We start from the raw sequence: 23,132 nt of genomic DNA, 5'->3' as shown, positions 1-23,132 counted from the left end.
ACTTACATATGTATATTATATCTATCACCCATTAAATTACACGTTTGCATCAAAATTTATAAAGTTTTGATTTTCCCCAAATGAATAAGCCGTACATTTATGATTTATTGTTTATTTTAACGATGTTCTCTGTATTGTTTGCATACGTAAATAAATATATTGATAATAGTTACAACTTATAAGTTTTACATTTGTTGTTGATCGCTTGTGTTGTTTTTGTTTGTTTGTTTCGTTTACTTAATATTACTACAAAACCTAAATTGTGAAAGCGCAATTTGATCAACATACTTATGTATGCATATATATATTTGTATATCTACTTATGCATGTGTCTCTTGATTTGACATTACATTAACTCTCTCTTTTTGCTGCTATGATATATAGTTAACATGTGTGTGTGTGTGTGTGTGTGTGTTACCAACAACTGCTATAAGCAGTGCTGGTGCTGATCAACAAATGTAGATGAGGGTCTATAGTTGAAAATAGGTTTTGCAATAATTTGTATATCATTTCACACTATGTTTTAAAGCTTATTCGCAAGAAACAAGTGTGTGTGTGTGTGTGTGTATGTTGTTCTGTGTGGGGACTAGAAACCAAATTTGTCATTTTGGGATTCAACAAAGCACCAAAATTACATAATTGTTGTTGTGGTTTTTATAAATGTAATCAAGCGCATTTTAGTTTGTTTTAGGTTTTATTAATTGTTTGTGATATACGTAATAGTTGTTGGTGGTGTGGAAAGCAAAAGAGTAAACTATATACATGAGTAAAAAAATATATGTACTTTTTGCATATCCCACCATTCAGTTTGCTTTCGTTTTGTTGAACATTTTTTATATACATCGCTTCTGCTGCTTCGACTTATAAACGAATTTATCAAGAAAAATAAAATATATAAGCTATAGTGTGCATACGCTAATGTACGCACACGCACAATTCAAAATAAATACATAATTGGCAAAAAATCAGATAATAATAGTTGTGTATATATGTTTGTATGTATATGTAGGTATGTTTCGATATTCAGTAAACAGTTAAAAAATAAAAAGAAAAAATAAAGCTGCTTTGGAACTGTTTGTTTTGCTGGCCAGTGTAGGTTAATTAATTGCTGTTGTGTTCTGCTTGTTGTTGTTGTGGTGGTTTGGAGCAAAAACAAGTAAAGATTTCATTAAGTATTATAACTATTAAATTTAAACATTTTACTACAAATATTTACAAAAATCACAGCTACAAGCACTAAGACAGCGATCGCGGTGACCAACAAAAAAAAATAATAAACCTTCTTCACTTCTTCCTTTTCATTCTGTTCTGCAACTGCTCTTTGCCTTGCTCTATGTACATTTACATAAATGTTGGTAAATAAAAATACTAAATTAAAGGAAAATGTATCGCTTTGCTTTGCTTGCTACTTCTTCACTTCTTCTACTCACACGGTCTGTCTTAAATCAAAATAAATATGATGGATAGGATACGTCTAGCGCTTACAGCCAGCCGCCCTTGCGGCCAAACAACAACGAACTAACGGAGCCCACAAAGGCCTGCGTGATGCTCTGCTGCTGCGACGACGCTGCACGCGACGCCTCGCTATCACTCTTGCCAGCAGCAGCTGCTGACGCCGCCTCCGCTGCACTGCTGTCCGCCACCTTGCCGAGATCTGGACGCACTCGCCCCAAGTCGGGTCGCTGCGCTGCCATGCCGTTCTTCAAATTGCGTCGTGACTTTTGCCGCTGCATTTGCTTCAAGCGCGTCTCGCTAACTGAACTGCTGCCATTGCCGACGCTGCTTGCTGCTGTAGACGCTGCTGCTGCGCTGCTTGCTGCACTGCGACTTGCAGACTTCGTTGTGCTGGGGATGGGCTTGGGTTTCAGCGACATCACAATGCCCTGATCATCGCTATCCTCGCTATTGTAGGCACTCGTTGTGGAGCTGCTATTGCTAGCCACGCCCACGGCTGGCTTGCTGGGTGAAGGCGACTTGAGGCCACGATGCAGCACACCCTTGATTTGTGCGCGATCAAAGTGTATATCATCCACGTAGCTGTTGCTGCTCATATGCAGACTCTGCAAACTGTCCTCGCTGGCAGCGCTGCTCAGCTGTGAGCTGCTGCTGCGATTGGCAATGCCGGCGCCGAGGCCGCGATGTGCGCTGATTATGTTCTCCAGTCCAATGCTCTCCACCTTCTCGATAAGATTCAGCGAGCGCAGAGCACGTCGCTCCAGCTGCGAGAGCAACACCTTCTGTTGATGTTGCTTGCGCTGCTGCTGCAGATCCGTGGGGCCCACCAGCTTGCGTCGTATCAAATCCGCGCCCGAGGAGAGCAGTCCAAAGAGCGGCTCCGGCGACTGCGCACGTGGGGGTGAGCCTTCTGGACTATTACAAGGCGTCACTGTGGGCGAGAAGTTGGGACCGGCGGGCGTGTTCAAAGCGCTGAGCGTTACGGCCTTAATGCCACGCTCATTGAGCATGCCGGCCAGGCCCATATTCACCGAAAATGTGGAGCAGGAGTTCTTGCGCGACATGCCACGCGGCGTGGCGGGACAACTGCAAAAAATGGGTGTCAAACTATGGCTGCTGACCATGCTGATGGTTAACTTACCTGGGCTGTCTCGATGTTGAAGTAGAGGCCATGCGCGAAGACACTTGTGACTGGGATAGGAAGGATAGATCGTTGACAAAGCCATCGTCTGGATGCATTACCATGCTGTTGGTGTAGGTATAGGTGCAGCCAGGCGCCTCGAATTGTTTGCCTGGTCCCAGCTCCTCGCTGATGTCCTCCTCCACGTCGGACAGCGTGTACATCTGCATGCCCAGCTCATCGAGTCCACGTCCACCGCGTATGGTGACACCCGGACGCTCCTCCAGCAGACCGCTCAAAGTGGGCGTGGCCAGGCGTGACCAATGATGCAGCGTCTGCGAGCCCTCCATGGGCTTGACAATCTGCAGCTTTTCGGGCAAACGCCAAGGATGCGTTGTGAGTCCTGCTATTGAGCCCGAACCGGTGGACATGATGCTCTCCGGCGTGCGCACACCCAGCGGCAGTCCTTGATCCCCTTTGCCCAGCGCTGAGCCGCGTTGGTTACCCATGGGCTCATCGTAGTTGTAGGTGCCGGCAGGCGCATGCGAGAGCATTGCGCGACGCGCCAAGACCTCAGCGGGCGTTAGACGTTTAAGCGCTGCTTCCAACTCCTTGGCGCCTGGCGCACCCGGCACGCCAGAAGGCTGCGCCGGATAGCCATCGTCGGACTGGGAGTGCAAGCTCTCGTTGGAGAGCGTCTTGAGGCCTAGGGAGTTGCTGCTGCCGGTGCTGGCGCCACGATAATACGAGCCCGCCGGATATGCCATGCTAGCCATGCGTGGACCCGAGGAACTGCTCATGGACATGACACCCAGTTGGGTCATCGACACATTGCCGCTATCACTGCTGTCCATATAATTGCCGCTCTTGGTGGCACAGCGCACCGTGTCGAATGCTCGCTTGTAAGGAGGCGCGCCGTAGATGCTGCTGCTGGCTCCGAAGTCGCCACCGCCGCCCGGTAGCTGGGATTGGAGCATGCGGCTAATGCGATCCGCACAGCGTTGACTATCACCCGATATGCCTGAATCGAGGCTGTTCTCCGAGTACATGGAGGACTCCATCAGCTCCGATTGCAGCGACTCCACGGCCACAACAGCAGCGGCACCATTGTGACCCAGTCCACCCAAAAACGAGCTACGCGCCATGGGCTGCGAACGCTTGCGCTGCTGCTTCAGCTGATCCTGTGCCGAGTGCAGTAACGCCAACACCTCTTCATAGCGCATCTTGAACTCCACCAGCTCCAAGGCAAGCGCATTTTGATTCTCCTTGGTCACATGCAGCAGCGACAGATGCTCATCATTGTCCTGTGTCAACTGATGCAGTCGCATTTCCGCCTCCGCCAGACGCGCTGTCAGACTAACAATCTGCTCATGCTGCAGGCGATTCTCTTCTCGCTGCCGCTCCAGCTCCAGATTGATGTTATCGTATTGCGAATTGGCGTCGCTTAACTGCGCGCTTATATCCGCCATAAGGCGACGCTCGTGTTCCTCCACCTCGTCCGTCTGATGCGCCAGCTGCGTGGCCTCACTCCTCAGCGTCTTATTCTCATCAAGCAGCGAATTGACCTTCTTTTGCAGCAGATCCAATGTTATGGACTTGCTCATTGTAGGCGTGTCTATGGGGAAACATGGAAATTTGTAGCTTAAACTTGACGCTTGATTGCGCACATTTCTCACTTACCCGCATCTGTGCCATCATCCGCATCGTTGGTCAGCACCGAAATCAGCTCGTTTTTCTTGTGCAGCTCGTGCAGCAGCTGTGCACGATCATCGTTGGCGGATTTGAGATCTGTTTCCAGATCGCTAACACGCGCTTCGAGTGCATTGTTCTGTGTGAGCAGCTCCTTGCCAATTTGCACCGTCAGCTCCAAGTCCTTCTCCTTCTCCTCCAGCAGACGCGTAACGGCTTCAATGTCATCGTACGCGCGCGTCATCTGGCTAACACGATTACCACATAGAACTGCAAAGACAAAAGCAAAAGCAAATTAAGTTTTTATCTAAAATACATTTTAAGTTGTGTTTAAAACTAAAGCTAACGATTTAAAGTTATCGATTAACGAAGCTTAGCTGTGTCTATCGCCTCAACAGCGCTGCTGCTGTTGCATTTACAGTTGCATAACAGCATTTTTTTAAGTAGAGAACTCCAACTACCTTCCATAAGCAATTGCTCGTTCTGCTGCTCCCGCTCTCCCAACAAACCCAATACTCTAGCGCCTGCTGCTGCTGCTACCGCTGCTGGTGTTGTTGGTGTTGCAATTACACTGCAGCTAGATGTGGCATATTCAAACTCGAGTTCATCTTCGTACTCAAGTTCATTATCAGTGTCTATGATGCCAAAGTCGGCGCAGGGCCAATTGCTCGCCGCTTGCGCTTGGCATGCAGCGAATGCGCAGTCTGTTAGGCAATCTACAGCTGCTGCTGCTACTGCTGTTGTTGTTGTAGTCGCTACAGCATCCACTTGGGTTACGTTTGTGGCTAAAAATCGATGCATGCCGGCAGCAGTTGTTTCCACATTGCTCTCCATTTCCGTCTCTGTTACTCCCTTTGCATTGTTTACGTGCGTCATGGCCACACATATACAGAGATGTGTGTGGTATGTTTATAAGTATAAAAACAAATCGCTTTGTTTTTAGCTTCTGCTGCTGACTCAATTTACCCCGTCCCTTGGCATTATATCAGCGCAATTTTTTGCTTATTTTTAACGCAAACGCTTCAAATTCGTTGCGATTCAGAGTAAAATTCTTGGTGTGCGTATGTTTGATTTACATTATGTAATTGTTAAAGCGATTTCGTTGTATAAAACCGCTGCCAAGGCACTTGGTATTGTTTTGTTTGTTGGTGTGAGTGTGTCTAGAGTAGTAGTTGTTAGCTGGCCTTTCGGTTTTCTATTTATTTGTACTTTTTTATACTCCATGCACACATTTATTTTTTCGCAATTACCAAAGCGACAATAACAATGTAGCTGTTAAATTAATTGCTAAATTAATGCGAATTGCTTGAAATGACCAGAGAAACTGAAAACTACGTTGTCACAAACAAACACTCTCTCGTACTCTGGCGCTCTCTTTGACTCACTGACTGTCTAGTCAGCCACCCACTCTCTTGTTCACTATGCGTGCTGAGCTTGCGCAATAACTTCTTTACCCCAAACACGCGCGCACTACACACACATACAAATTGAAAACCTTGCTTGAACTTCCTAAACGAGTATTTTTTTCTTTTTTGATATTTTTAGCTATGAGCGCAGCTTCTCTCATCTGTAAACTCGAGACACTTCTGCTCAGTGCAATGAACACACACACACTAACAGCAGCAGCCTGGAAGTAAAAGGCGATTTCCCAGCCCGAGCCGAGTGAAAGGAAAAGAGAAAGAAAAGTGCAACAACAACAGCTGCAGCAGCAGCAGCAGCAGCAGCAGCAGCAGCAGCAGCAGCAACAACAACCACAGCTGCCGGTTCTGCGGGGAAATTACAAAATGAGCAAAAAGGGCAAAACACTCACGTGACAAAATTATTCCACATATATGTATGAGATTTTGTTTTTGGCTTGTTCTGTTTTTTGTTTTTATGCGAACTTCACGTTCGTTTCACTTCACTGGGCGGCACCAACGACAATAACAACTTCACAATAGCCACAAGGCTATACCAGCAGTAGTCCAAAGGTGAGATACATTAAGAAACGCGAATTTGAGTTTTAAACGGAATTCTAAGATACTTAAGCCAGCAATGCAAACGAATCGTTGCGTTCCAAACTCGTGACGAAAAGATGGATTTGCACACAGAGATACACACACACACACACACAGACAAACACACAGTATATAGAGTTCTCTTTTGTTGTTGTATGTTGTTGTTGAATGGTTTTGCTGTTAGACGGGTCACTGAGGGTTAATTTTTTGGCACGCAGATTTCTTGTGTTGCTCACATTTGTTTTTCTTAGTTTTTATTTTAAAAAATATACTGGCACACAATTAGTAAAGTCCTGCTCACATTTTGACATTTTTGTCGAATTACTTAATAAACGAATTGGCAAATTGTTTTACTTGACGAACGCTCTTTTTCTTCTTCTTAGTTACGAATGTAGATGGTGGTGGTTGAATTTAACGATAGCGTAAAAGCATCGATATTATTTATTTATCTATCGATGCTTAACTTTTAAAAATCGTTAACAATAGTAAAAACTACAACTTTATTGATTAAATACAGCTGCTGTTATTTAAGTTTGCTTTGCTTAATATTTATTTCGTAAAGCAGCGTGAGAGCGCGTGAGAGAGAAACTGTTATAGCTCTGCTAACAGCAAACTGCTGCTGTTAATCGACAGAAAGGCATTGCCAGCATACATGAATAAATCGCGCTCACTGTTAGTACATTTGAAATTAGTTTTGAGGGCTAGCTATAGATCAAAGAAAATCCATACAAAATATACCCAGTGTTTTCCACATAAGCCTAATCCCATTCATGTTTAGAAAAATAGCGAAACACATACGCTTGTCTGGATGCTGTATGAAAGAAAATTCTTTGAATTGTCACACATTGTAAAATTTATGATATGCAGGTAGAAGAGCATGCCTCATAGGGCGGCAGGTAGTAAAAACTTGAGTGCGCTTTAAGTGCAACGCAAATGAAACGCAAACATAATTTACATAGGTTATTGGCAGCCAAGCTATATTGCATTCAAAACGAGACTCGTAAAAATGGCAAAATATAATTAGTAAACGTCTGCAGTCTTATATAATTATATATATACCTAAACTAATTCTAGAAGTGTAAAAAAAGTGTCTACAATTCCATGGGAAAGTTCTTGTCTTTTTCTAGATCTTACGCTTTTGCAAGTTACTCAACTTTTTGTAGAATTAAAGAAGCAATTTATGACGTATAATAAAAAGTTAATTGCATGTATAGACAATCATTAGTACACTCATTTAATGACGCTTGCTAATAGTAGCACTTAGACATTAGACAAAGGGCTAAGATAATTTTGCAAATGTTCAAAGAAAAGCAAAATGAGCTTTTGTTTCTTGAACTTGAACTACACTCAACACGGCGATAATGATCGAGGGAACAGCCATATCTTTACGCATTGAGTAACTTTGATAAGCGCAAAGCTTTAAGCACTTGACACTGGAAACTACAGTTGAAAAAAAGTTTGTAAATTATTATCTGTCTGCTTTGGGCAAGATGAGATCATGTGCCTGGGCCTTAATAGTTTTTTTTTCTTCTCTCTAACTTGCTAAAAAGCTGTTGAACATTAATAATAGCATACAAACACTAAGTCAATAATAGTTTAACGTTTTGTGCAAATATCAACAAGTCGTGTGGCGCACAAAACAAAAACAAATACAAAGTCTACAAATTATTTAGAGAAATTAGAATTTTTGATAAGCAAGCGGTCTTCGTGTTAGTGCACACGTCGACCACAACAAAGAAAATTCATAAATCGAAATTAATTGAACAAACATTAATACATTGGCAGACATAATAACAATTGATAAGATCTGCACTTAAGTGAAAGCCTAACAAGTGTTAAGCCTATTAAAGTGCAGAAAGGGGAAAGAGACTGCAGTTTGCTGATAAACATGTTCGAATTGGCCAAAACTAAATAAAGCACAAACAATGCAGGATAAGATAATGGCATACTCATACTAAATACAGCAGTTAATGCCTAAAAAAAAAGCTTATATACTAAGTTGCTGCATTTATTTGCAGCACAATTTAATTATTTCTGTTAATGTTTGTTTTATAACTTTTCAACACACAAGAATAAATCATTGAATCAAAATACTATTATTAGTATTTCAACGTAGGCTTCTCTCAAGTTAATTTGGCAGCTAAGTTCCAGTTGCAATTTTTTAATTTGCTCATTTATCTTTAAATGGTACAACTTGACTTTTAATGACTCATAAAATTGATTAATTTCATTTTACTTGTCTTACCTTTATTTGTTAACAAACTGCGCACAATTTTTAGACAATTCTGGCCGTCAACATTTTTAGAAGCATAGTACATGAGCTCCCAAGAGCTAGCCGCCTGCAGCAGCTCCAGGGGCAGCTCAAAGTTGGGTCCCTGCTCGGACAGAGCGCCTATGATGGGACTCGAGGTGGGCGTAGCTGGTGTGGCGTCTTGCTTTGATTGTATCCCTTGGCAGCAAAGTCATGTAGCAGCGCAAGAAAAGGCGCCGTCGCACCCACGCAAACAGCATCGGTTGTTGTTATTGTTGTTGCTCTGTTGTCGTGCTTCATTTGTTGCACAATGCAGCGCATACGATCCACAGCCTCCAGTTCGAGTTCTAGGCGCGTGGGCGCAGGCTCTGTGCCATGCACAATGGCAGACATGGAGGCACAGGAGCTGTTAAGACTATCCAAACTATCCATGGTTTGGTCCAGCTGTTGCAACTTGTCCGCCTGGCGCTGACAATTGCTCTCGAGCTGCTTGCCCAGCAGCTTGATGGTGTTTTCAAAATGCTTGCTGCTATTGGACGGTTGTTTGCTGATGAAGCTGCTCGCTGCTGGCGAGGATTCAGTCTCTTTGAAGGTGCTATTTAGCTGCTGCTGCTGCTGCGTGGTCAGAGTCAAACCCGCCTCAAAGCTTTGCTTGTACTCCTCAGCGGGCTCCTGCTCTTGCTCTTGCTCCTTTTCCAGTTCATTAATGCTGGGCAACATTTGCTTGACGCCCAGCACATTTTGCTGATTATCCTTAATTTGTTGTTGTAAATTGTTGTTAAGCACTGGCATTTTGTTGTGTACTTATTGTGTTTGATTTGAACAATTGCATTGTTTTTATTATTAAATTTAAGCACTAGCGACGCGCTTGCTTCTAAACTCTTTGCCGGCGCGCACACAATTAACAGTTAACTACAAAAAAATAAATACATTGCCAGAGCAGTGTTGGTAAATGCTCCAAACTTATCTTTTTGGGCATCTATGATTTAATTACACTTGTCACTGATTTATATTTATGTTTTGCAACTTGTTGAAATATTTTTCTTGGTTTTTTGGAAAACAATAGTCTTTTTGATTAATTACATAACATCACACTCCCCAAAAACACCTTTCATTCATACCAAAGCATATTTACATACAATGAGAAAAGAGAAAAAATTAATTCAAAACTCCAATCAACTTCACACTCACACAGGCCGTGCAACAACTGACAAGTTAGGCCCTTGGAAACGGTTTGCGCTGAGGTGGCCGATTAGAAATATATTTTCCAGCTGAAAACTAGTTTACAAATTAGCCAGCTCAAAAGATGCGTTCGCCTTTTCTTTACCCAATAGCTGACAAAACTCACGTAGGCTCTTCTATTGTATAATAAAAGAACCCTAGATACAAGAGGATGCTGCTAAGCGTAGGTTGGAAGAACATTAGACTGCACCCAATGACTAACAGATCATAATTTATGGTCTACTTTATAGGAGACAGCAGTAGAAACAAACTAACGGTAGCAGCGTATTAAATAGCGATATGTTGGAGTGGTCAAGCAACAGAGCAACAACAAAAAAGAATGTTCAAAAGCACTGCGATAATCAAGTACAGTAAATTCTTGTAAATTAGAGCAATCGCCATAGGAAATGTATTGCAATTACAGGCGGCATTCAGAAGAAACTAATTCTCGTTCTAATAACTAAAAAACAAATAAGAAAGCAATTTAAAGCTAAGATAGATAGCTATAGTTTTTATAGAAGATTAAGACAAAGCATTATGGCATATAAAAAGTGTTTTAAACGAGCATTCACTGTGATTGAGACTTGGACATTTCCACAAAAACTTGAATGAATCAACCAACAAGTAGGTTTGATTTACGTTAAGTCACATTATTCATTAGGTTTTTGAGCAATCATTTCTGTATACCCTACAAGCTAACTTGATTACATATAATTTATTATTATTAACTTGGCTAGCATTAAAGCTATAAACTATTAAGCCCAATAAGACATTGAGTTTTATGTTTGTTTCTAGCTTTATAAGTGAAAGAGTATAGAGGACTTAAATTTTTGCATTATCTGCTTGCATTTTTTGGTTCATTAGCATTCATAATACGACGCTCAACATTTAATTCATATGTATAATATTTACACATACATACATTCATATTTATCATGACTCAGTTGACTGTAAGACGAACCTTGAATACAAAAAACCAGCACAGGCAGTTTTCATGGGTTAAAGGTAAATATTATTATCGCTTTGATAAAAGTTTCGATCTGTATTGTTATTGTAGTTTGATTGGCTGATTGACAAATAGTATAAGCTCATAAAATAACAAATGAAAATAGAAAACAACTGCAACAGAGCAAACAGTTGTGTCTGCACACGCGAAAACGAAATGAAAACTAATGTTTAGTAAACTAAGACAAATATTTAGTGTGTTTTAGTTCACGGCAACTTTCACAAAAAGTTGCTGGTAATTAATTACACATATTGGCAAAAAGCTTCATGTTAGCTTCTTATGGTCAACAGCAAAATGCAATTGTACAGCACTGGCTAGAGCTAAGTCAACGGGACGTGTGAATGTCCTACTAAAGCGGACAATGACATAGAATTAGCAAAGGTGAAGCAAGTGAGATATGAGAACAGCTGCAAGTAGAATTTTCGTGTTTGTGTTCTGTGTAAACTGTAAAGTGACGTAAGTTATGTATGTCACCCATACATACATATGCACACTTGTTTGTGTTTGGCAAAGAAAACGCAGACCAAACGAACATAATCTGCTTTACTTTTTGATGGCACTAATTTTTTGCTATTTTGTGTTATGCATATGTACATGATGTATGTCTGTATTGTTGTGTCCATTAGGCAGCTTAACACCAATAAAAATTGTTTTGTATTTAGGTCTGGGGGAAATGATCGGGCATTAAATCGTCTCTTCTAATAGCTTTGCGGTCGTTCTCTCTATTGCACTGTTGAGTCAGACAACGGTACGCGTTATATGCAGTCAACTTTCACACACACACATTCACACACATGGCAATACATCATTGATGGACATGAATGCAGCGGTGGCGTTGTTGATTTTTAATCAACATTCAATGTTGGCCGGCCGCAAGAACACGAAACTGGATAAGCGGCATATTTTCAGCTTGCGCAACGGTAAATAATAATAAAAAAAATTACGTACTCACACGCACACACACACGCATGTGGTACATGTATAATTAAAATAAATTGCATGTGAGAATGTTAAATTCCTATCGACCGGACATAACGGCAAATATTCCGATTGACTTAGAGCAGTCTTATCAGCAGCAAAGGCGACACCCGAGCAATGAGAGCACATTCTAGCAAGAAGAAGAATTGTAGCAGCAGAGTGAAGAAACAAACGATTATGTAAAAGCGCAGCACAAATAAAGAACAAATTAAGCTGACAAATGCTTAACCCTGCTCATGGCCATCACACACACACACTCATAAAAATGTACTTATAAGCATGTGTATTTAAGTATTACAACTCCCACATTTAAAGGCATACAGACACACATTCCGTTACACGCACAAATTCATTGAATGTTTACAGACTAGCAACAAATTTTCTTCATCATAATTCACAAAAACTTGAGTCGCTTTTTGTTTTCTTGTTGTTGCTGTGCGCGCTATTCGCTCTTTGTATATACTATATGTATTTGTTGTTGTAGTTGTCCTAAAAATAAATGTAGTTGCATGACGCGTCAGGCACTTGGAGAAATTCCAAATGTTTCGTTTAGTTTTTCTACAATCATTTTTTTTTGCGCACAGCTAAATAAATAATATACAGCTGTGTATATATAAAAATTCGCATGTAATAGCTTTTAAATTAATTTGATGTTTTTGGGCCACAGGCACAAGCACACACAATTTTTTTCACTGCCACTAACGATGATCAATTTTAGCAAAACATTATTTTGGTCAAAGTCGACACATACGCATATATATATTTATAAATTACAAATAAAACATAACGCGCACGCGGATAATATACGAATTTCATTTGGCACGTTTTATTTCTTGCGCGCCATGCTTTCTTTAGTTGCCAAACACACCTAAAATCGCTATCCCCAAGCGCCAACCGGCCGACGTTCAAGCGTAAAAGCAACGAGCAAACAGCTGTGCGATAACAGCAGCTTTGTCTTGTTTGCTCGTTTATCAACACTAGCAACTCTTGCACGACATTTAAAAGATTTTATGTATAATTTGAAAATAAAACACAAATACAATTAATTAATAAACTAACCAAAGTAAACTGCGTTTATGCATTTTAGAATGTTATTTTATCTGCTTAAATTTCTATAAAGCATGTTTACCGTTAACTTAAAACTTAAAATTTCCTTATATCAGCTGCTAAACGCTAACGCAACATGTTGCTGCAGCTAAAATGTTGCTACATAATTTTATACATGTTGCACGCTGTTAATATGAATGGACAATAACAGCTGTTAGCAACTATTCAAGTTTATCAACACTTTGTGCACGCAACAAGTGTTGTGTTGTGTTCAAGCATTTTCAAGCGCAATATTTGACGATAAATTCAAAATGATTAACAAATAGAATAAAAAAAAAACAACTGACAAATGTAGCCAATTTATAAAACGCAAATAGCTCGCATAAATAGTGCTTGACCATAAGTCATTTGACATTAACAAATTAAGCATAATGTTTGTTTGTACAGGAAACTCAATACATATACAATGTTATTTTTCTAAGATAAAACGAAAATTGCGTTCTGCGTAGAGACAGCAAAAAAACAATTCTTAAATATGAATAAATGCTGACAGCGAAAAGATATTAATGCCAAGTGGCTGATGACAAACAAAGCCAAAAAAGTAGTTCGGCAATTTGTTGCCTCATTAGAATTGAAATTTTACTTCACAACTTTTCATCTTGTATTCACTGAAACGCCGAAAGACTGCCTGTTCCTGCGTCGTCGCGTCCTCTCTTTTTATACTTATTAATTACGCATTTAAATATATCAATGCAGCTGGTAAACTGCGCAACTTATTCTAACTTAAATGTATGTGCATATGAGTATGTATATTACTGCGTAGCTCGAATTCCAGAATGTGCGTATGTCACTGCGCAGCTGCAGCTGGCCTACCACAATGTATGTATGTTTATGTTGTTGTTATTGCGTAGCTCGCATTCCAGAATGTACATCTGTATGTGCATGCTGTTGCGTAGCTCGCATAACCCAATGTATGTATGTAATGCATTGTTATTGCGTAGCTTGCTTAACCCTTTGTATATATATATATGTATTTGGTATGTGCAGGCAGCTTGCCTACCACAATAGGTATTCAAGCATATTTTATTGCGTAGCTTGCTTAACCCTTTGTATATATATATATGTATTTGGTATGTGCAGGCAGCTTGCCTACCACAACTCGGCCATCCTGACCGTTTGATCTCCTGATCATGTGGTTTAACAGTTTTTGACTTACATCTAATATTCACATTTTCTTTTTTTTTTTCTTAAAGTTAAATTATTTCTAAATATACATGTTGATATTCTTAATTTATTTGCTTTTATTTTTATTTCTATTGAACCATGGCTTAATGTTTTGAACGCTCCACACGCCAATGTATGGCGTGCGTGATGCTTGAAAACCTTCCACATCTTTTAATAAAAATCGGTCATTGCGCAAAGCTTTTTCTATTTTGTATGGCCTTTACTTTTCGGTATCAGTTTTCTAGGTGCGCCTATTGTTGTATCAAAATTTTTTACCATTACGTAGTCGCCTTTTTTGTATGTTTTTGGTTTAGTCTTGTTTCTATTGAAGTAAGTTTCATATATCTTTTGTGCTTTATCTTGATTTAGCTTGGCCTCTATTCTAATCTGTTTTAAATTTTCTGTTGCTGTTGTGTTTAGCTCTTCTAGTTTTTCTCTTAAACTGTCTATTATTGCGCCCTTTTGCTCTGTTCCGAATAGCATTTTGCTTGGCATTTGTTTTATGCTGCGATGCTGTGTGTTGTTGAATGCGTATTCTACTTTGTCAATAATGGTGTCCCAATGTACGTTGTTTTCAGTATCGACCAGTTTTGCAATCATTGGCCCTAAACTTCTGTTAATTCTTTCCACTTGCCCATTGGCCTGTGGGGATCCTGTTGCTATTTTAATATGTTTAATGTTTGTGGTTGCGGTAAAATTCTCGAAATCTTTTGACGTAAAACAACTGCCTCGATCGGAAATTATGATTTTCGGTCTGCTGTAGGCCCTAAAGTAATCCTTAAGTGCTATGATTACTTCTTTTGTGTTTGTGGTCTTCGTTGTGTAAAGTCTTACAAACTTTGTAAACCCGTCAACTATGGCAAAAATGTATTTCTTCGCTCTAGCATTGCTCACTGGGCCGTAATGGTCAATGTGAATTGTTTCAAATGGCTTTGAGCCTTTTGGGATACTGTGTAAAAATCCTTCACTTTTTCCTGTTGTTGGGGAAAATGCTATGCATTTGAGACAATTTTGAATGTGCGAGCAACATTTTTCTTTTATGTTTTGAAACCTCTGCCTATGTGCCTATGTGCCTATGTCATTGTGATACTTGTACAGGACGTGGTCTTCCATACTTTCGGGCACGTAAAACAAGACTCTGTTGTCTGTTGTTTTTCTATACACTATGCCGTTTCTCATTTCGAATAGCTTGTGCTCTGCTTTCTCTAATGATTTTTTTAAATTGACAATTTTTGTATCTTTATTTTGACAAATGACTAAATTATTTTCGAAAGTGTTTGTTTCTACTATTAAAATATTATTACATCTACTGAGTGCATCGACGTGTTGCATTCTACTCCCTGACCTATGAATGATTTCATAATCGTAGTTTTGAAGCTCAAGTGCCCACCTTGCTATTCTTGGGTTGAGTTCGACTCTGTTCAGTGTGAGCGTCAGTGAGTTACAGTCTGTAACTATTTTAAAATGTTTGCCTTGTACGTATATTCTGAACCGTCTCAAAGCATAAATTATTGCAAGGGTTTCTAGCTCGAAGCTATGATACTTTGATTCTGTTTCTGTTGTCCGCTTTGAAAAGTAGAAAACTGGGTGTAGTCTTCCATCGTCTTGCTTCTGAAGTAGGACAGCTCCAAAACCTAATGCACTGGCGTCACAGTGTAACTCAATATCTTTCTTATAATCATAAATTGCTAAGATTGGTGACTGTATTAATTTGTTTTTTAGAATTGTGAAACATTCCAGTTCTTTTTCTTCAAATTTAAACTCTCTATCTTTCCTTATCAAATCGTATAGCGGCTTGGCAATTGTTGAAAAATCTTTTATGAACCTGCGAAAGTAGGAGCATAGTCCTAAGAAGCTTTGAACAGCAGGGGCTTTATCTGGTATTGGAAAATTTTGTACGGCCTCAATACCTTTCTCGTCTGCTTTAATTCCGTCTTTCGATATGAAAAAACCTAAATACTTGACGCTTGATTGCAAAAACTCGCATTTGTCCATGCGTAACTCTAATTTGTTTTGTGTTAATCTTTGAAATACTATTGTTAATGTATCTAAATGTTCTTTGATGTCTTTGCTCGCGATCATTATATCGTCCATGTAAACAATAACTTTATTCTCCCTAATCATATCCCAAAATATTTTATTAACAAATCGTTGAAATACTGCGGAAGCGTTTTTTACTCCCATTGGCATTCTGAGAAACTCAAATTGGCCAAGGGGCGTTACAAACGATGTATATTTCACTGATTCTTTGTCTACAAAAACATGGAAATAACCATTTTTTAAATCTAGTTTTGAGAATACCGTTTTGTTTACTAATTTGTCCAACAAGTCGTCTATCAGTGGCAGTGGGTAATTGTCTTTAATTAATACTTTGTTTAGTTTTCTGAAATCAATGCATAATCTCATGTCGCCAGTTTTTTTTTTAACTAATACTATGGGTGAAGCATATTCAGAATCACTTGGTTGAATAATGTCGTTTTGTAAATATTCGTCTAATAACTGCTGTAGCTTTTCTTTTTCTGTATAAGACAGTCGTCGTGGAGAACAACTAAAAGGCTTGCTATTTTCTAAACATAGTTTAATCTCTGCTCTGATTGTTGGTTTTTCCGGTCGTATTGCGTTTATGTAATTTTCCCTCAGTATTCTTGTAAATTTCCATTTTGTTCCATAACCTATGTTTTCCCCACATTTATAATCAATTTCTTCATTGTCAGTGTGATAGATATTAAACATTTCAGTGTCAAAGTTTTCCACGTTTACTGTTTGGTCTTGTCTGTTTTTTAGGATAATGTTTTCTTTCTTATCTGTGTTCTGTTGCTCAATTGTATCAGTTTCTAGTCGTTTATTTTGTTGCTCAGTTGCCAATTTATTATTCTGTTGATCAGTTGTATCCTTTGTATCAGTTGTATCAGTTGTATCATTTGTATCATTAGTATTATTTGTATCAGTTGTATCAGTAGATTCATTTATATCAGTTGTATTAGTTTTATCAGTTGCCAATTTTTTATTTTGTTGATCAGTTGTATCTGTTGCATCATATATATCAGTTGTATCAGTTGTATCATTTGTATCAGTTTGTATCAGTTGTATCATTTATATTAATTTTATCATTTGTAACAGTTGTAACAGTTGTAACAGTTGTATCAGTTGTATCCTTTGTATCAGTTGTATCAGTTGTATGCTTTGTATCAGTTGTATCAGTTGTATCATTTGTATCAGTAGTAACATTTATATCAATTGTATCAGTTTTATCAGTTGACTGTCGTTCTATTTTATATCTTCTTGAAAACTTTTGAATTGACTTAACCTTTGGTTCAGTTCTGCGAATTACTGTGTAAGAGCTATTCTTAAATCTTTTAATATTGTGAGACAGATTTTTATTGTGGTGTGGACTGTTTTCTACTGCTATCATTTTTAGCGTGTCAAGGTCTAATTTCAAATTACATGCATCCATGAAATTTCTGCCTAAAACTACATCATGACTCATAGACTCGTTTGAAACTACTATCAAATTAAAATAACATTTTGTTGTTTCTTTGAAAACATAACATAATATGCTGCCATACACTTCAAGTTGGCTTTTATTTAATCCAAAATAGGATTCAGTTACAGTTTGTAAGTTTGCCTCTTTGGGCATGAGTGTTTTTTTTATGAAAGATATGGGACTACCTGAGTCTATAAGGCATGCTGTAATTTTTGAAAATGGGTTATTGTTAACAAAATAAATTTTAAAATACTTTACATAGTTGTTGCCCCGCAGTTCGTTCTTATCCTGGCATTGTGCCACAAAGTGTCCAAATTTGCCGCACGCGTAGCATGATCCTGGCTCCCTTTTTGGCTTTCGGCATTCCTGTGCGTTGTGTCCGATTGAGTTGCAGTTTGTGCAACGTACTCCAGCTCTGCGAACTGCATTTCCTGTTGATGGCGCGCTCTGCTTGGGTGCTGCTGTCCGTCCTCGAATGTGTACGTTGGCGAAAGCGCAAAGAATCTGCACTGGGCTGGAAAATCGCTGTATGTGCGCCTGATCGCGCAGGTTGATGTCTGGTATCCCTTCGATGATATGTTCAATCAGCTCATCTGGTTCGATGGCAATCGCATTGGCCAGCCTCATTTTTATTTCGAAGTATGCTGCGAATTTTCCGGGCTGGCCACTTACGAATCCTGAATTGGCGCCGTACTCATTTTAGATTTGTTTGTTCCCGATTGCAAATTATTGTTCAATTATTGCGTCGATTGGTTCCAATAATTCGACTGTGTTGGGCATGTAGCACTGTTGAGCCGTTAATTTTGAGATTATCAAAATACGCATGTTGCCATTGTCCAAGTTGTACATATTTGCAATGTTTTGTATTTGTGCTGCCCAAAGACGTGCACATGTTGTTCCGTCGTAGCTCATTGCGATTTCTTTAGCTTGTGACAAAGCCAAAGCTGCACTGTCACTTCGCTGTTGCTTAGCATTTATATCAAAGATTGCTCGCTTCTCTATGTTATCGCTACCGTTGCCACTTTTGTCGCCATTTGTGGTGTGGTGCTTTTCTCCTTTTGGGCTTTTGAGTTCTGCTAGCATCTGCTGTATCCCACGTAGCTGTTCCAGCACGGACACGTCATGGTTGTGTATGTCTGCGTTTGAAGTTGTTGGTGTGTCGCCAACTGTGTCTTGTGCCTGTTGATTTAAATTGTCGACCGCTTCATTTTGTGATGAAATAACGCTTTGCTCGTCCATGTCGCTGTTGTGTCCACTTGCGTCAGGGTCTTCTGTGGTTGAATTAGGTCTGGCGCCACGTGTTTGTGGCGAGATCGCGTTAAGACGTGCAACTAACTCGGCCTTGGTGCCAGTGGTAGGTTGCTCCAACGCCGCCAGCCAGGTTTTCAGTTGGATAACTGAAAACTCTGCGATCTCCACATCGACATTTATTTCACTGTTATTCATTTTGTAGGTGTATATCGTTCACACTTCTGAGATTGTCGGAGGCTTAATATAGTATGTCTATAAATGAGTACACAAACTTCACTTCACAACTTTCACTCTTTATTCACTGAACGCCGAAACAGAACTGACTGTCCTGCGTCGCGTCCTCTCTTTTTATACTTATTAATTACGCATTTAAATATATCAATGCAACATTTTAACTTAAATGTATGTGGATGTTATTCTGCTAGCTCGCATTCCGAATGTGGTATGTACTGCGCAGCCGAGACTTATGTTAGTTATGTATATATGTATGTACAAGTGTGTTTTATGGTAGCTCGCATTTTGAATTGCGTTGTCACTTGGGCAGCTGCAGTGGACTACACATGTATGTTATGTTTATGTTATTGGTTATTGGTGTGCATTCCGATGTACATCTGTATGTGCTTAGCTGTTGGTAGCTGCATAGCCCATGTATGTATGTAAGCTTGTTTATTTGCGTAGCTTGCTTAGCCCGTCTGTAATATATATATGTATTTGGTATGTGCAGGACTTGCCTGACCAAGTAGTTCGGCAATTTGTTGCCTCATTAGAATTGAAATTTTTGTTTAACATACATATAAAAATACAGTAAACGCTCGAAATGATGAATATTCGAATTATTTTTTGGTCTAAAGATATAAATACTCATACATGTTTAACTAGAATATGATGAAACACAAACCACTTGGTGGTGATTATTAACTTCTTGATTAGAAGCAAGGCCTCAAATAAATTATAGTATTTCTCAAGCGTCTGCTTGTTGAACATTAAGAGTAATAAAAATTAGCCACAATGGCATTAGTATATAGTATAGTATTCTAATTCAGCTTGGCAACAGTAGTTATATATGTCGAGGCTCTACTGTAACATATGCCTCTTCCATTCCACTTGCATATACTAATGAAAAATTACGTTATTTTTCACGCTGCTACGTTAACAAAGGCAAGACACTAACTTGGACGTTACTTAATCACTAGCAATATATAGAAAAACTACTCACGAAAGTAGTTGAGGCACTCTCTCGTCTGGTCCTTGGTCAACCCTAGACCCTCAACTGGTATGGGTAGCGCTGGCGCGGGCACAAACCAATCCTCATTGGCGTAGCCTGAGAAATCCGTAAGGAAATCGTTGCGTACTTTATATTTGGGTATCTGCTCCTCCAGCAGCGAAAATATCTCCACCTCAGGCAAGTTCTCGCTGCTGCAAAGATCTGTAAACAAAAACAGTTGGCACATTAGCAACAGCTTGGCAATAAACAATAAAGTGGCAACACTTACCTGTTAGGCAACTGGCATCGCTAGTTTGTGGTTTGCTCGTCGTCGTCGTTGTCGTACCCAATCCATGTTGCATGAGTCGCTTGCTTTGGAGCTTGGGCAAGTGCTTGCTGAGCGTCGCCTGAGCGGAGGGACTGAGCGGCGTGTGGCCGCCATTGGCCCCCAATGTTGCAGATAGCATATATGTTGATGGCTTATAATTTAAATATTATCGTCTGTATAAGGTTCAATTTGTATGTGTATGTATATATTGTATTGCTCTCAATTAACGTCAGGCGTCTAGTTGGTTTTTGGCTGCAAAATACGAGAAACGAGTTTATTAATTCACTGACATTCACATGAAACTAATAAAGGCGGTTGGAGACTAGCGCAGTTTGCTTGCTAAATACGCTTATCAGACATACATACACACTTACACAGATAAAGTTAATCATTACTAACAAATACTATAAATATTGGCAAGGTGTCAAAGACACTTTATGTTCGATTTCATGCTAAGTTCGCAGGCTTGCACATATCTTTATTTATTTCACGAGACAGCATAAGCCGGCCAAGATATATCGTTACTGTTGATATTTTGTCTGTAATATGCGAAACGCCAACGTTAACTGTTTGCTTTTAACCAACTAGCATGGACTTAAAGCTTTGCCAGCGACTTGGGTCGCAAATTGGCACACAAAAGCGCGCTTGAACTACAATCGGTTATAATATTTTGTTGGTGTTTATCAGTTAGCATAACAACTTTAATTTAAGAGAGCGCAAGACAGACACAGACTACGTGCCAAATGTGGCGTAGTATCTTCCATTGCAGCGCAGCCACAGCAACAGCGATATGGAAGAAGGAGCGCACAAAGTATACAAAAAAGAGTGTAAGTAAACAAATCAACAATTAACCTACTCAAAGCTGCAGGTAATTGAAGCGAAGTTTAAATTGAGAAAAGAGAGCAACGAAATAAATCCAACGGAAGCGAGTCAATGACGCTGACGCACAAAGGCCGTCCACTCTTTGAAGCATGTGACGATGACGCGCGCGGCCCGTTAGTTCGCTCACTCTCGCTCTCTCCCAAAGAGGTATTCCCTGACCGTCGCTTTTGCCTTTGATTAGACGTATAAAACAATACGGCGCAAAGGTGCGCGAAATAATTGTGATAAGCGAACGCGAATCGATCGCTGCTGGCGTTGAATTAACTTTTGGCAATTGACAACACATACACACACGCGAATTGCAATCAGCGACAGCTGCATTGCGTAATTACAGCTTTGAGAGCGTGCGAAAGAGAGCGCGCTAAAAGTTTGCATATACAGCTGAGCTCCAATAAGAAGCACAGCAATTTTGTTTAATGTGATGCATAGTTTTAATTAGTTTTAGGGAAACAGTTTAAAATGGTTTCGTTTGTGAAGATTTAAAAATAGCTGTAGCTTAGTTTTTTTTTTATTTGTAACATATTCATATTAACTGCAATTTAATTTTAATTTATTGGCTTGTATGAGCGTTTGTCACACTGTAGCTCCACTGTACTTAACACTGACAAGCAACAGCAACCGAGACGTGAATGAAAACCGGCAGGCTGACCAATCACTATAAATATTGTTGCATTTCTAGTTCTCTCACACACTGGAACTATTCTCATTTTCTCAATAGTTTTTACCTTCCCGCTGTCTGTTTGTTCTCCTACCCCCTGCATATAAATTAAGCGCGCGTTTGCAGTCCCTGCTGCGTGAACATGAAACTGAAACGGATGGCATAATGCGCTAAAATAAATTTGGAAGCGCGCGATAGCAAACGCTTGCCAAGAAACAAAACACAGCGCAACAAAAAAAATTATAAATAATATAAAAAACAACAACAAATGGTGTATTTAGTTCTCACTCTCTCTGTGTGTCTATGTCAGTTGAGTTCTTAAATTGTTTTGCGGTGTTTAATGTTGTTGTTGTTTTCTTTTTTGGCTTTCTGGCTTTGTTCTGGCTATTTTCACAATATGTATGTGCTCATTTTTTGGCATACGCACGCAACACACAGACGGACACGGACACTCACACTACGACACTTAGGGCGCGCACAAACATTTACCGTTATACTTATATAAGCAGCGCTGCTGCCACACAGTGGGGCAGGGTCATTAGACGCGACACTATTTGTAATTTGTCTTTTTATTTCATTTGGATTCTGCGATTTATTTAAAGATTTCCGCGTACTTTGCCAAAACGTAACAACATGAATCAGCTGGGCGAGACCCGAAGCTGTGTGTAAAGAGATTTGGGGTTGCTGCTGCTTTGTAGGGGAGGTCAAAAATGTATTGCGTAGGCGTGTGTGTGTGTGGCTATATGTGTGCCACTGTATTATTATGTTCGTTTGTATTGGTGCGCGTAGAGTATGCGTGATTATAAAACACTGTCATCTGCAGCAGCATTTGCTGAACAAAAATTCACTTTTCATATTCTCTTTGAGTTTAATTGTTATGTGATTATAACCTTTTGGCAAGCACACACTGTGCACGATTTATTGAATTTTCCATTTTCCATACTAGTAGTAGTTGTTGTTGTTTTAATACCTACGTTTTTTGTAGTTGTGCATGTGTTTGCCATTTTTTTTCGTTGTGTTATGGCTTACACTCGCAATCCAATGGTTTGAAACATATTTTATTCACCAGCGCGTTTCCAATTTGTTGATAAAACTATTAATAATTTGTTTGGTATGTAAAATAAACACTTTATACGTAGTTAATACGTGCTTAGCTTAGTATATTTAACTAAATTTCGACTAATTTCTGCTGCAGCCCAACTCATGCGCACGCCATTTTTCACAGAAACAATAACAGTAGCAACAACTGATTGTTAACAGTCTGTAAGGAGTATCGATATACACAGTCACATTTTCTGTTAACAGTCTCAAATCGAATTTATTTAATTTTAATTAAA

At 39.6% G+C, this 23,132-nt stretch overlaps 2 protein-coding genes across 4 annotated transcripts; both read right to left on the bottom strand.

The window, feature by feature from the left end:
• Positions 1-576: 576 nt before the first annotated feature.
• LOC108607864 (trafficking kinesin-binding protein milt) lies at positions 577-22,984 on the bottom strand. Of its 3 annotated transcripts, XM_017998951.2 has the most exons (6): positions 22,770-22,984; positions 20,217-20,507; positions 19,940-20,149; positions 4,256-4,534; positions 2,597-4,190; positions 577-2,541 (listed from the first exon to the last, which is right to left on the bottom strand). In XM_017998951.2, the coding sequence occupies exons 2-6, from the start codon at positions 20,392-20,394 to the stop codon at positions 1,482-1,484; spliced, it is 3,321 nt and encodes a 1,106-aa protein (XP_017854440.2). In that variant the 5' UTR covers positions 20,395-20,507; positions 22,770-22,984; the 3' UTR covers positions 577-1,481. The 3 variants fall into 3 exon arrangements, with proteins under 3 accessions (XP_017854440.2, XP_017854439.2, XP_017854441.1); XM_017998950.2 differs by lacking the exons at positions 19,940-20,149; positions 20,217-20,507; positions 22,770-22,984 and adding an exon at positions 8,507-8,651; XM_017998952.2 differs by lacking the exons at positions 19,940-20,149; positions 20,217-20,507; positions 22,770-22,984 and adding an exon at positions 6,075-6,444.
• Positions 8,638-9,416, bottom strand: LOC117135048. Its single transcript, XM_033294917.1, has one exon. The coding sequence runs from the start codon at positions 9,302-9,304 to the stop codon at positions 8,654-8,656; it is 651 nt and encodes a 216-aa protein (XP_033150808.1). The 5' UTR covers positions 9,305-9,416; the 3' UTR covers positions 8,638-8,653.
• Positions 22,985-23,132: the final 148 nt, after the last annotated feature.

This window comes from Drosophila busckii, chromosome 2L (genome assembly GCF_011750605.1).
Source record: "Drosophila busckii strain San Diego stock center, stock number 13000-0081.31 chromosome 2L, ASM1175060v1, whole genome shotgun sequence".
Classification (NCBI taxonomy): domain Eukaryota; kingdom Metazoa; phylum Arthropoda; class Insecta; order Diptera; family Drosophilidae; genus Drosophila; species Drosophila busckii.
This window is presented reverse-complemented; position numbering and strand designations above follow the sequence as displayed.

Coding starts and splice junctions, on each gene's coding strand:
- LOC108607864 (XM_017998951.2), bottom strand. CDS start 20,394: ATGCTATCTGCAACATTGGGGGCCAATGGCGGCCACACGCCGCTCAGT. Junction 20,150..20,216: donor CGATGCCAGTTGCCTAACAG/GTAAGTGTTGCC, acceptor TTTTGTTTACAG/ATCTTTGCAGCAGCGAGAAC. Junction 4,191..4,255: donor GGATGATGGCACAGATGCGG/GTAAGTGAGAAA, acceptor GTTTCCCCATAG/ACACGCCTACAATGAGCAAG.
- LOC117135048 (XM_033294917.1), bottom strand. CDS start 9,304: ATGCCAGTGCTTAACAACAATTTACAACAACAAATTAAGGATAATCAG.